This window comes from Hippichthys cyanospilos, chromosome 8 (genome assembly GCF_059441005.1).
Source record: "Hippichthys cyanospilos isolate Australia breed blue-spotted pipefish chromosome 8, RoL_Hcya_1.0, whole genome shotgun sequence".
Lineage (NCBI taxonomy): Eukaryota > Metazoa > Chordata > Actinopteri > Syngnathiformes > Syngnathidae > Hippichthys > Hippichthys cyanospilos.
The window spans coordinates 7,976,836-7,991,830 of NC_142376.1; the positions used below are offsets into that span (position 1 = coordinate 7,976,836).

At 39.5% G+C, this 14,995-nt stretch overlaps 1 protein-coding gene across 1 annotated transcript; it reads left to right on the forward strand.

Annotated features, from left to right (window-relative positions):
* The first annotated feature begins 10,553 nt into the window (after positions 1-10,553).
* slc18a3a (solute carrier family 18 member 3a) lies at positions 10,554-14,845 on the forward strand. The gene has a single exon (XM_088420657.1). The coding sequence runs from the start codon at positions 10,723-10,725 to the stop codon at positions 12,277-12,279; it is 1,557 nt and encodes a 518-aa protein (XP_088276783.1). The 5' UTR covers positions 10,554-10,722; the 3' UTR covers positions 12,280-14,845.
* Positions 14,846-14,995: the final 150 nt, after the last annotated feature.

Here is a 14,995-nt window from a genome sequence, read left to right on the forward strand (position 1 = left end):
GGTACACACGTGGATGTGTTTTGTCTTATGTTGTGTGTTGTGCCTCTAATGTCCATTGTCCCTAATGTCCTGGACTTGAATTTGTCAGTTGTAAAATGTCATAACACGGGATTGAATTAATGTATTTCTTGATACAAGCAAAATTGGAATCTGTACTTAAAACACTAGTTGGTCGAAAAGATTGTGACACTAGTTAGAAAAAAAAACATTGAAGTCATGTTGTTAGAATTGAAGATCATATTTTTTTTATCCAGATTGATACCAGAATAAGGACTGGATCTTACCTCATTTGATCCCAAAGACCTATGTTTTTTTTTTTTTTTTATTTAAAGACTTTTAATCCCAAGAATATATGTTTTCCTAATCGATCGTAGTTAAGCGGAAAAGTAATCTATTACTTTCGGTAATTAAGTGTTTAAGCAATTACTTTCGGTATTTAAGTACCAAAGGAATCAATACATCGGGAAGTTAAGTACATAGGGTAATAGATGACCTTAGTACTAGAGTATTAATCAAACAAAATGTGTTGATTAGAGTAATCAATGCTTTAGGTAATTAAGTACTACATTAATTTATTACATGAGTTGATAATTCATTTTGTCCAAGCCATTTTAGAATCTCCATTGACTAAACAGTTGAAACAAATTGAAAAATATAAAAATGTTCTTGAAATTGAAAGTCTTGATTCTTAAAAAAAACAAAAATATGAATATATGATTGGGATTTAATGCCTGGACTCTTAAAAAAAACATCTAAAATATTTTTTTGTGGTGTTAATGGGTAGTCACAGACACCTATCATTGGTACGCTTGCTACATTTAATTTCCCCCAAAACATTGCCAGACAATTTCAAAGAAATATCTACATCCTCCTGAGTCCCATCTTATTTGTTTGTGAGCGTTTTTGTGTCCATCTTATAATATAATATAATATAATATAATATAATATAATATAATATAATATAATATAATATAATATAATATAATATAATATAATATAATATAACATAATATAATATAATATAATATAATATAATATAATATAATACAATACAATACAATACAATACAATACAATACAATACAATACAACATAACATAACATATGGTATAATATCATATATCATATTATATCAGTACGGGCCAGCATTATAAATAACGATACGTTAAAATAAGGCAGCGCATCCACCCTGATACCAATATATAGTATCGGTACTCGACCATTCCGACTTACTATAATAAAACTGCAATATTACAATGAAACAATATACAGTAAATGATTATATTGTACCCATTGGCTCTTTGGCGTCTAAAGCCGTCAATGTTAACGAATGAGTTAATATTGTTTAAATGATAATGTTCATCGTACCCCGGGCAGAATTTTACGCCCGTCGTTGTACAACTTGAATGTGGTAAAGTCAGGAGATTAAAATGATAATATATGAAAAGTAGTCATCAGTTTTATTCTTAAAAACTGCGATTTTGTTCTTGAATCTTTCCCTTTTCATGGAGAATTGATCCAGTAAACCAAGCAGAACGTTATGTGATTTCTTCTCGCTTGATCTATTTTCTCTCCCGTTGAGGTGCATGTCGAGCGATCGTGCTCCGAAGGTTACGCCTGATCTGTGTGTAGAATTTACACTAATCCCGGAAAACAAGACTTTTATTGCCTGAGACACCCCATTCAATCGCCACAAATCAGAGATTAGTCAGAAACTCCAGATTACATCCACTTGCCCGCAGACTTGTGTAGAAACTCAAAAATAGCCGACTATAAACTTGTGTCTACAATGTTATCAACCTCGTGAATATGAATTCTTCTTGAATCCCAAGAAATGAAACTCTTTGTGTATTTACCGTGTTTTTGTTTTGTCTTTTTGTGATTGTGTCTCCTCCAGAGTCAATAATGAGCATTGTTCTGTTTGCTGTTTTGTATAGTTGATCACAGAGTTTGCCCATCAATCTATGGTTATCACATGATCATTATCCTGACTGTAAGGTTATAAAATCAGTCGAAAATGTACTAGAGTGGAACCTCCAAAGTCGATCAATTCCAGGATGGCCAAATTGTATTAGAACACTTTTGAAAAGAAGCATTAATACGCTTGATTTGCTTTAGTGCCCTATAGATGCTGGGTTGAAAATAGCCCAAATAGCTAACCCAAAAGGTACCAAGCAGATGTTGGGTTATCATTACCCAGCACATTGTGTTGAGGATCTGATCCAGCAGTTTGGATTAAGATTTTAACCTTTTACTGGGCACAGCGACCGTTTTTGGCCGAGAGTCTAAAAGGGCAAAAATGGACTTTATTAGGCACACGTTTTTTCTGTCTTTAAGTCCTAAACAGGCAAGAATTTTAGAGAAATATAGGGCTACGTTAGAATTTAAGCATTTATGGCTGTTAGGGACGCTTTCGGACCTTTGGACTATTGTGCCCAGTAAAGGGTTGAACTAACAAGGGAGGAAAAACTACCCGTGCTGGGTTACTAGCTTTAGTTAAAAAAACATGCTAATTTTTCTGGCAACATTTTTGAAGAAGAAGCAAGGCCTGGATCATATAAAGTAAAAAATGTTGGGACTAAATAACCCATAGTAGGTCAAAAACGGACCAGCCAAATTTTTAAGGAATTTATTGAACCGTTTTAGGCCCTTTGGACTGTTGTCTATAATATAAAAATAGGATTATTGACAGTGAATGTCCTGTGATTTTTGCAACATTCTGTTGTGCGGCAGTCAAACTATGTCAGCAAACAGAAAATTTTTTGTTGACTTGTGTTTCACCTCAAGACAGTAGGTGGCAGTAGAGACCAGTTAATTGCTGTGTCTTAAAGTGTCATCATCACATCACAGACTACAAAGACAGAACATAACATTTTTCAATTTTTTGTGTTTGTTAATAAATGTAATCTGAATATGTATGGATAGAACTGATGCTACTCAACAATTTGAGTGGTGGAAAAGTATCCATAAATAACTTTAATTATTACGCCTTTAAAAGCATTTACAAAATTTGGGGGGAAAAATGCAATGTGTATAGTTTTAAAAGGGTTAACCCAGTTTGGGTTATTTTATTTCAACTATAATAGGGTGAACTGATGAGTAAAAATTATTCAAAATTTGTTAAGAAAAAACTTTTTTGTAAGTGACAGGCAGGAGGGTGGGGGCAACGACTTCCTCTCACCTCTAAATTTGTATTTATTTTTAAATCGGTGTACAAAACAACCCAAGTAGCCATTTGTTATTTTTTTGTGTGTGTTTTTGAGTGTAAAGGTACCCATATAGATGTTACCATCCATCTGGCGCCAATATTTACCCAAATTTCGCACACAAAATTCTCAGGAATTGGCTCTTCAGGCCTACTAAAATCTTGAAACCAATCTGCCGGGTCAAAAAAAATAACCCAGTCAGAGTATCAGTAACCCAAGCCACAGCTCTCCAGCATTAACAGCTCCAAATGTTTTTCGCGGCATGTGACTTTGGGGGTTCCATATGATACCAGTACCCTGGTGTCTGCTCTGTTCTCCAGATGGAGATCTCTTTCAATTAGTTTCCCGTTGACATTTTCTTTGTTCCTCCCTGATCTGTTTTGTGTCTATAAAGCTGATTTAAACGATGCAATCTTTTTGCCTTTTTTTCCCCCCTCCCTCCGCCAAGCTAACCAAAATGGCAGACTAACATAATGAAAATGTGACATGCGCGTAATTACAGGCAGATGCAGGTTAGCGATGATAACAGCCAGAGGTTACGGCAGACAGTGGGAAGCCCCCGCTCGCTGTTGCTAAGCAGATTAACCGTTGACAGCCTGTCACAATCGTTATGTAATGGCGTGCCGCATCGCTCTCATTTAGTTGAAACGGGTTGGCGAACTTTTGACACAGAGTGCAATCTAACTCAATACCCCTTCATGAGCTTTCGAGTGAGTTAGGTAGAGCGATTTGAGTATGAAAAATGATTTTATACTACGTAAAGTGGAGGAATTAGTTCAAGGGTGTCAAACCGATTTTTATCGTGGGCCACATTGTACTTATAGTGTCTGTTAGAGGGCCGGAATAAATCAAAAATAGTCTAAAAAAGCTTTAATTTTAACGTACCCCTTTAGTTTCTCTAAAATCCAGAAAATTCAGGACAAAATTTAAAAAACATGTCTGATAAACGCTGTTTTTGCTGGTTTACATTTTTAACTAGTTTCGAAAACAGGCCGATAAAAACTGTTCAAAAGATAGATCGGGAGCAGAAAATGGTTATTTTTGAAGACAATCTGCAAGTTTAGCTAGAAACTTGAAATCAAATCAGCATTTGGCGGGCCACATAAAATGATGTGGCGGGCCGGTTCTGGCCCCCGGGCCTTGTGTTTGACACCTGTGAATTAGTTAGTTCTGATATTGACCCAAGTGTGATGAGAAAATGAGTACTCCACATTAGTTGGGCCGTCTTGGCTTAACCAATCATGTGCTAGGACCCGCCCATCGAACTTTGAAAGGAGAGTTCCGCAGATAAAATAAATTCATGAATCTCCAAAACAATGAGCCGAGAAATATTAATTAAATAGATAAAAAAAAGTATGTATCTGGTAATTTGATTAATTAATGACACAATTAATGAAACATTGATTTATGACAATTGTCTTTAATGGTATATTTATTTATTTTATTTTGGCACTTTCTGTCCTCTAAATGCATGTGCTGTGCTTAAATAATCATTCAGACAAAATGTATTGTACTGTAATAAAAACTATACCTAAAATATTGTATTCTGGGTAGTTTTTGTTTTTGGTTGGTGTCGGGAGTTTTTGTTCTGGGTTTATTGTTTGGGTTTTGTTTACGTTTTTACGGTCATGGTTTTGTTCCCCTTATGTCAGTGTCTTAGTTTGATTGCGTCCCCCTATCCTCATCAATCAGCTCCCTGTTCCAATTGTGTCTTGCCCAGGTGCTCCTTATGTCATCAGTTTTGAGTGTATTTAGGTTCCTGTTTCTTTTCAGGTCTTGTCCGATCATTGTCATGTTTACCTGTCTTTGCAGTTCTTGCTAACCTCTTTTTCCCCACGTCCTGTTTCCGTTTAATTTTGGGTAATTAAATATGACTTCCTGCACTTATTCCTTGCCTTTGAGTTTCCCTGCGATTGGGTCCGCAATTGACAGCAAAGTGTTGAACTGAATTGTATAATATTACGATTACTATTGATGCAAAGTTTTATGACAAATACAGGAAATAAAAAGACTGAGCTTTTTTTTTTTAACAATCAACCAGCAACTTCCCTCTCTTACAATCAAACATATTCAGGTACTTAAAGTTCACTAAGGATTATGTCCGCTCAACCAATGAAGTTGTCATATGGGCTTTTTGAGAGGATTACAACGCAACATGACCAACGGAAGGGGGGGGGGGGGGGGGAGCATCCATGCACAATTTTCCCAGACAGAAGAAGTGCAAGAAAGAAAACAACACAAAAGGAGGAGGAGAGTGGATGGGATTTACTACTCTCACTATTAAGTACAAGCCAGAGGTCATGTGACCCATTCAGTTGATTCTTAGAATTCCATTTCACAAATGCATGAAAGGTACATCCAAGCTAAGATGTTATTTCATAAATACTTGACATCAAATAGCTAACAAACGAAATTCATTTTCTTTGGTGTCAGTATGTTTTGGGAACATGTCCGTTAGTAAGGGGTACTGTCAGGGGGATTTCTGACTTCAGACATGTCATGGGGTTTACAGTTGTGTTTGTTAAATGAGATCATTTCTGCCATCAAGGCTGGGGGTAGAGTTAGGGTGGGGTGGGGTGTGTGTGTGTGTGTGTGTGTGTGTGTGTGTGTGTGTGTGTGTGTGTGTGTGTGTGTGTGGGGGGGGGGGGTCAATTGTCATTGATTTCATTGATATGGACTGATTTCTGCCAACGATCTGCCCCCCCTTTAGCTACCAGAAATCAAGAGCTAGTAAGGGGCCCTATTGGGGGACTCTCAACAAAATCTCATTGAATGCTGAATGTCATTGATATGGACTATTTCTGCCCCCCCCTCCCCACCTATCATTAGCTACCAGAAATCAAAAACTAGTAAGGGGCCCTATTGGGGGCCTCTCAGCACAATGTTATTAAAATGTCATTGATTTGTCATTGATATGGGCTGATTTCTGCCGACTATCAGACCTCCCTTTTAGCTACCAGAAAAATTCAAATCCCGATGTCATTGATTTGTTTGTGATTTGGGCCTTTTTTGGGGGGCGGGGGGTTGGGTGTTCCGCTTCTAACACATTGTCTTTGCGGTGTGTTTTGTCACTGATTTGGGCCAATTTCCGCCGTCTCTCGGACTGTCGCGTTATTACAATGTAACAAAGCTGCTCGCCTGTCCATTTAAGTCAAATACACCGCTTTGCATGATGCACATACTCACAAACATACACACACGCAGCCAACAGGTACTGTATGCATGTGCCGCTGATGGTTTCGGTACACGACAATTAAACGTGCGCACCAGTGAAGAGGGAAAAAAAGGACATTATTTATCTAGAAGAAAGCGTATTTTTACAGGATTAGTGTTTCAATGTAATCTGGATTAAAGTGGGCCTGGCTGTGCGTCACTGCTCTTTAGAAATCACTGTTTTAATTCATTAAACCGCTCACGTTGACCACAGTGCACTGTTCACACCACACAGCTTACGTGCACTCACTCAAAACCAGATACACACAAAAACGCATAACACACCCGCACACAAACAGGAAAAAAATGGAGGCAGAAAGATGCGGGTTTAAAACCAGGCAAACATGAAAAAAATAAAAAGACAAATGAATGGTGTGGTACACACACACACATATATATGTGCCAGGAATATGTTTTTGCCAACACTGACATGCATGACATCGGGATATTTTTTTATTTATTTTTTTTACATACAGTGTAAAACCCAGTTGATATTTAAAAACACACACGCATGCGCGCACGCACAGCTTCATTGTGCAAGCATTCATGTGGAGCCAGGGTTATTTCCGATGTTGGCATTTGGCTGCGGTGGTTTTCGGGATTTGGACATTAATACTTTGGCGAGTGTACAAGATTACGTGGCCATCTTGAATTTGCTGAGCTTGTTTTCAAAGCAGATCACAGCAGAATTGCTACAAAACTATACAAGAAAATACTTTGTTGATCCTACCTCAATTTAGATTTGTTTTTTAGACAGTACCCTGATCTGTTTTATAAAGAAGTTTCTCCTTTCATTTCAACATAGTTCCCTGCGACCAAAACACCACACAATGGTGCTGATGCACTACTTTTCTACTAAATATAAATACAACCCGCCTATTAGAATCTCCTCCCCTTAATTGAACATCACTTTTTAGCACCAACGTGCCACAAGATGGCGCCAAAGCACAATTTTTATAGTAAACAAAGCTCTCGAGCATCTCCTAAAAGCTTTTTGGCAAAATTATTCCACACGGTGATGCTAAAATACTACGTTTTAGTTTATTATGTACAACACAAATATAGTCTGTTTTATAGAAGCTCCTCCCCTAACATCAACATAGTTTCTTGGCACCAAGATACCACAAGATGGTATTACTTTTGTAGAAGGCTTTGGTCTGTTAACAGATATTTAGCAGACAAAATTATAAGAAACACACACACACATACATATATATATATATATATATATATATATATATATATATATATGTGTAACAAAATGTACTACTGCTATTAGAGCAAAACTTTTTTTTAAATGTTCAATAATTTTACTCTAAGAAATAGAAATGAATAAAGTATTTGTTTGTGAGTGTGGGTGTGTTTGTTTGTGCGTGTGCGCGCTCGCGCATGCGTGTGTGTGTTAAGCTTTCCACTTACAGAACACTCGCCAAGGGAAATAAATGTGATTATCGATGCTGACTGACGTAACAGGTCGTCTAAAAATAAAACTTGAAAATTTTGATCCCCTTATATTTTTGGGGGGCTTGGATTTGGATTCATTGGCTGGATTTAACGTGTCCTACGTCACACAAAGACCCGAGAGGAAAGGACAACACAGGCTGCATTCATGTCGTATGGCGCTTGGGGCAACGCGGTCAAAGTGCTTAAAACCCTGATGTGTCTTATGTAAAAGTGACTTCATTGTGCATGTCATCTTCACATGTAAAAGCTGAAAAAAATAACTAATTGGACAAATGCATTTTTTTTGCAACTACTGATAAATGTGTAAACTGTGGGTTGTGTTTTAAAATAAAACAAAAAAACACAATATCAAAAGAGCTACTACACCATATTTCTTTGTTTGTTTTAACCTTAAAGTGATTAGTGCTTAGCAGAGGAGTCCCTGCAACACAATTTAGCAAATATTTTCCTTCATTTTCCAATTAATCTGCTCTCAATTTTAAACTAAGCATTGCTGTTCCTGTCACAGGTTTGAAAAGTAATACTTAAGAATTCCAATACCTGCAGAAATCCTGTTAAGCTTTTTGTGGTATTTTGTCTAAGCCTTACATTACAATACAATTATTTTACATCAAAGGGAAAGCATTGAGAGAAGACGAAAGGGAGCTGAAATTTCATCCAGTTGTCAAAGTTCAACGTGGCCCGACCCCATACTTATCACACTACCTGGAGTGTGCCAATCCTTGGCTAAAATACTGAAAGAACAAAGTGGAAGAAAATGAGACAAAAATGGTCAAAATACAAGTGTACTCATTAACTCCATTCAAAAACCGCTGCAGTAGACCATCTGTACTTTATTTGGAATTTATCATAAATATTGTGTCCGTTAATACCGTTTTAACATGAATTTGATTGTGATTGGTTCATTCTGAAGACAGCTAAAAACAGTAATTAACTGTGTATATGAAACTAATAAGTCTAATGGTCACTGAATAACAAACGCAAGGAATGCAAAAATATCGAGAGAGCCTACTAGAACATCTGAACTTGGTGGAATTAATGTGAATGAAGACACATCCCCAGTTTGGAACGAAGTAAAAAACTAATACTAACTAAACTAAATAAAAAAACTATGACTTAACTGAGGGACCGGAACGGCCAACTAGAACTACTTTTTTTTTTTTTTTTAACCGTCATAATGTTTGGTGACATCACTTCGTATCCATATTGATGTTTTTCTCCTCAAGGAACAAGTCTCTTGACGTTTCACGACACATTTCTGTTTTTGTTTTTAAATGTCATAATTTCAAGTCTCCAAGAATTGATTTGAGAAAATGTACGGGAAAAGAAGGACCTCTGCTGGCCAAATATAAACAAGCACACGAGAGAAAGACTTTGCCACCTTTGCTCTGCTATTTGAGGGTGAGGACTCGATATGTTTTTCTACTTAATATTCTCTTTGAACATGGAAACGGTTCTGAACTGCGTTGTCTATTAATGATTCCTTTTTCCTTCTTTTGTTCCTTTCAAGTGTCTTTATTTTTAGAAAGTGTATTTGCATGTATAATCAGTTGAATGGTAAATTTTCGTCACTCTGTTTATTTTAGAGTGTTATTTTAAGAATCTTGACGTTGCCGCTGATTTTGAAAGCAACTCAAAGGGGATTTTTCATGGATACGTTTTATTTCCCCTTTTGCCCACTAGATGTCAGTCTCTTGTCATTTTTCCCCACATCATTAAAGAGCAGAAAAACGATCACCAAATGTGACTTCTTTTAAACCATACGTTGCCAAAATATTGCATACTTAATAAAGGTGTAGCAAAAATAAGTATTAATAAAATGCTCACTTAGCATTTGGGCAAAATGATATCCAAACGAACTCCCGTTCCAATTTCTTCTCAATTTGACAGCGCGTTTTTCAAGAGGTCGTCATTTAATGTTAATTTTTTTAGATTTTTATCTTTACAGAAATAGAGATGCCCTTCATTGGAAGAGAAAAGGCATTTTGTGGGATGGAGTATGCTCAATCAAATTTTGAGGATCTCAAAACAAATATCAGCAGTGCAGATCTGGATCGTATGGGTCAAAATAATAATAATAATAAGAAGAAGAAGAACATTTCAAGAGACGGTCAAACGCATCGATCAATAGTAAAATCGGCAATGAGAAAATATTTTTAATCTTTCACATTTGGAAGAACTGATTCTCTGTAGTTTCATTACCCTAATGTTTATATCTTCAATAAAATCTAATTTTCAAGAAGCCTAAACACACCTGTAGATGGCGCAACAATACTGCAATTTAACGCATGATTCGGGTTTTAAATAGGTCTACCCCATCTTGTACTTACTTGTCTTTTTTTAAATTAAAAAAAAAAACATAATTAACCAGTGATTGCACACAGTGTTGGTTTATTCTGTTACTAAAAGCTCAGGAATTAAAAACTTTGGTTAGTTGAGTGAATCGAGCGCACTCTCCTCTTTTAATTGGTAGCGATGTATACGAAGTGTGAGCAGAACGATCCGCGTATCTTGAATATTTCCATAATGCGGTAACGCCGCGTATGCGTGTGCGTGAATTTAATTAACATAAAAGGGCCGTGCGTCATTGCCTTTTGCTTCTCAAGATGGGAGGGGAAAGCACTTCACCCTCGGGACTCCGCAAGCATCGCAGTGTGAGTTCTAAAAAGCAGCCAGCTCGTTGCGAAAGCATGACCGCAAACGAGTGACGCCAGAGAAAATTCGAAAGGGGGACGATGGCGAGGGCGCGGACGGAGACGACGTTAAGCGTTGACAAAGAAACTCCTAAGTAAAGAGTTGCGATTGTACGTCGACTAAGCGCTTGAAAAGTTGAGGTAAAAATGGAGCCGGAGGCAAGTACGGGACAAGCTCCGAATCTGGCGCAGGTGGCCGCCTCCAAACTGTCCCAGATGGGGGACCGAACTAAGCAGCTGGGCAGCGCCATGCAAGATCCGGCCCGGCAGAACCGCATCATCCTGGTCATCGTGTGCGTGGTCCTGCTTCTGGATAACATGCTGTACATGGTCATCGTGCCCATCATCCCGGACTACCTGGAGGGGTTGCAGGCGGCGGCGCACGCGCAGCTCCCTCCGGCGCGCGGCAACTTTTCCAGCAACGCCAGCGCGCGCGCCCCCGCGGCCGACAACTTCGACGTGCAAATCGGGGTTCTGTTCGCCTCCAAAGCCATCGTGCAGCTGCTCGTCAACCCCCTGAGCGGCACCTTCATCGACCGGGTGGGCTACGACATCCCGCTGGTGATCGGCCTGAGCATCATGTTCCTGTCCACGCTCATGTTCGCTTTCGCCGAGAACTACGCCACGCTGTTCGTGGCGCGCAGCATGCAAGGCATCGGCTCGGCCTTCGCCGACACGTCGGGCATCGCGCTCATCGCCGACCGCTACACGGAGGAGGCGGAGCGCAGCAAGTCGCTGGGCATCGCGCTGGCTTTCATCTCCTTCGGCAGCCTGGTGGCGCCCCCCTTCGGCGGGGTCCTGTACGAGTTCGCCGGCAAGCGGGTTCCCTTCCTCATCCTGGCCGCCGTGTGCCTGGCGGACGGGGTCATGTGCCTGGCCGTGCTCAAGCCCTTCTCCAACCGGGAGCGGGCCAACATGCCGGTGGGGACGCCCATCTACCGGCTGATGATGGACCCGTACATCGCGGTGGTGGCGGGGGCGCTGACCATCTGCAACATCCCGCTGGCCTTCCTGGAGCCCACCATCGCCAAGTGGATGGAGGAGACCATGCACTCCACCCAGTGGGAGGTGGGCATGACCTGGTTCCCCGCCTTCTTCCCGCACGTGCTGGGGGTCTTCCTGACAGTCAAGCTGGCCGCCAAGTACCCGCACCTGCAGTGGTTCTACGGCGCCATCGGCATGGTCTTCATCGGGGCCAGCTCGTGCACGGTGCCGGCGTGCAAGAACTTCGGCGAGCTGATGATCCCGCTGTGCGGGATCTGCTTCGGCATCGCCTTCGTGGACACGGCGCTGCTCCCCACGCTGGGCTTCCTGGTGGACGTGCGCCACGTGTCCGTCTACGGCAGCGTCTACGCCATCGCCGACATCTCCTACTGCGTGGCCTACGCCATGGGGCCCGTGGTGGCCGGCAAGATCGTGCACGACCTGGGCTTCGTGCAGCTCAACCTGGGCATGGGCCTGGCCAACGTGCTGTACGCGCCCGCCCTGCTGCTGCTCAAGAACGTGGCCCAGATGAGGCCGTCCTACTCGGAGAGGAACATACTGCTGGAGGACGGGCCCGCGGGGCTCTACGACTCCATCAAGGCCGAGCAGAAGGAGAAGAAGAGGAAAGGCCTGTGCGCCACCATGGACGAGAACGGCATCGAGACGTTCGTGCGGCGCTCCTTTTCCGAGGAGGAATCCTCGGGTGGGGAGTACGCCTGAAGCGCAGGAAACCTCCGCTGACAACCGAGACCCCAAAAATGTCTATTTTTTAGAATTGCTTGTATCAGTGCTTCTTGAACTTTTTACCAATGATGAGCTCTCCAAGTAAGTAAGAAAATCTCCACCAAGAATCTCTAAAATGATTCCGCTTCGACGTCATGCTCAGTTTAAACGATAGGAACTGCTCTAAATTAGAGGGGGAAATACGCTTTAGTTCAAATGAGTTTTAAAGCAAACACTTCTTAAGATTTACAACTCATTCACTGGCAGCCCAGTCATCATAGATTTTTCACGTCTATAGCCGTCAATGGTAGTGAGCGAGTTAAAAGGGAAGTCAAGCCCAAAAATATCCTTACGATCATTTGTTCTATGCAAGCTAGTCTACGAGTCTGGATATTGTATAATGTTTTAAGTCATTCAATCCCAAAGACATATTTGTACATTTTTTAAGCATCCAGACATTGAATCCCAGGTACGAATCTGTATTATTTTTTTTAATCTTATTTCTTTGATGACAGGAAGTTCTAAAAATAACTAAAGTAATCAATTATTTTAGGTAATGAAGCACTAAAGTGATTTTGTCAAGTTCCAATGACTTTACTACCTAAAAATAGCTGATTACTCCAAGTATTAAAGTACATAAAGTAATTAATCATAGTAAAATGATACTAATACTTTCCCAAAAGTAATCAATTACTTTAGTATAATTACCTATAACATTTTTCATATATAAGGCGCATAGAATAGAAGCTACAGTAGTGGCTGGGCTTGCATTACACATCCACTAGACGGCACTGCACGAAAGGGAATTTCAACAAAACAATCAGATACTGTAAGCCAGTCAAACATTTCAATCAGAAATGAAGAACAAAAATGATTTGTGATAAGTTATTTTAGTTTTTCGTCCCCCGAATATGTATAAGGCGCACTGTATTGCAGGGTGCAGAGTCAGCTTTTGAGAAAATTGAAGGCTTCCTTTTGCGCCTTATAATGTGGAAAATACAGTAATCAATTATTTTAGCTGGTAATTACCTAATGTAAATGATTACTTTGGTACTTAATTCATTCATCACGAGACATTTTAGACCCTTCCTTCGCCAAACTCTTGAAAAAATATATAGATATTAAAACAAGTTCAGTACTAAAGAATTGGTGCATAGTCTTATTAAAAAAATAATAAAAATATCATAAAAATATCATAAAAATACGTCTTTGGGATTGAATTGGTTAATATTGTGTCTGTGGAATACGAATCAGGCAACAAAATCCGTCTGCATCTCTGGGGGCGGCCATTTTGCCACTTGCAGTTGACTTCAAATGACATCACAGTTGCCCAGAGGTAATGACCAATCATGGATCAGCGGGCCAATGTCACATGACAAAACCCAGAAAACCGGTGATGTCATTTTCAGTCGACAGCTAATGACAAACGGAGACAATTTGTTCCCTCATTTACATTCCAAAAATGCGATATTAATCAAAATTCCATTTTTAGACCACGCATAAAACAAAGTATTATGTTAAAGAAAATTAGAGTGACTTGCCCTTTAAAGATGAGTGACCTGCACTTGATGAACTATACTGAATTAAATAAAGTGAAAATTTAAGTTGTGAATCTGTGGTTTGATTTTTTTACTGTGATTCTTTGTATACCACTAGGTCATAAATATGTCAAACCGGGGTTGCCAAACTAATATTTGTCGTTTCCCTATGACTGTGAAAATGAAAAATGTATTTCGTGAACCACTGCAGATTTCTGGGGCTGCCATTCACAAGTTTTAATTGAAGTCTGTCCTACGTTATTCACTGAAAACTCACCTATTTGCTGTTTTTTGCTCATCCTAAATCTACGTCGAACATTAAAAATGGAAAGTAATACTCGGTGATACGTAGACCAAAATTGTGCTTCGCTGCCATCTGGTGGCATCTTGGCGCCAAAGAACTTTGCTGATGTGAGCTGAGGAGCTTCACTTGGGCAAAAATTGTGCATTGTGGCCATCTTTTAGCATCTTTAATTGATCTTTTGGAGTTACTCATGGATTTTCAAGTACGGAAATGTATTGATGCTTGTAAAAGCAACCCATTACTCAGCAGCCAATTTCCGTAACTCCCGCTAACAACCCAGGCAAATCCACAAATATTTTTCAGTGAACATCTTAGGATGGATTCCCCAGGTAAAAAAATTCAAATACAAAACAGGTGACGAGAGAGAGTTGACCGTATTGATGTTTTCAATTGAAGTGCCAAATGTTGAATTGTGTCCTTCCAGCTTGAGCTTTTTGCAGTAGAAGGTAGCCATGCAGTGGCCTTTAAAAAAAAACAAAAAAAAACAAAAACGTGATTGTATGAATTTACAATTCAGGGATTAGAGGCGTCAATGGATTTGAATCCACACTTGCAATGTATGTTTTCAGTTGCACAGCTATGAACCCAATAATTATGCAAAATAATGTATGTGTGTGTGTATAGGTGTGTGTCCCTGAATATCTTTATTTTTGGTGTCTTTTCTTGAAGATGTAATCACGGAATGCAAAGCCTAAATGTATGATCTGCTTTTGGGAATCATTAAAAAATGTTTCCCAAACTTTATTGAGCATATTTTTTTATATTATTATGCTAGATTGATGTAAAATGGATTTAGAATAGTGTACATGCTATATGTATGGCCTTGGTGCTTAAAAACTGTTTCACAATATTTGAGCCAAAAATAGTGCGT

Excerpts from the sequence above, each read along its gene's own strand:
- slc18a3a (XM_088420657.1), top strand. The coding sequence starts at position 10,723 with ATGGAGCCGGAGGCAAGTACGGGACAAGCTCCGAATCTGGCGCAGGTG.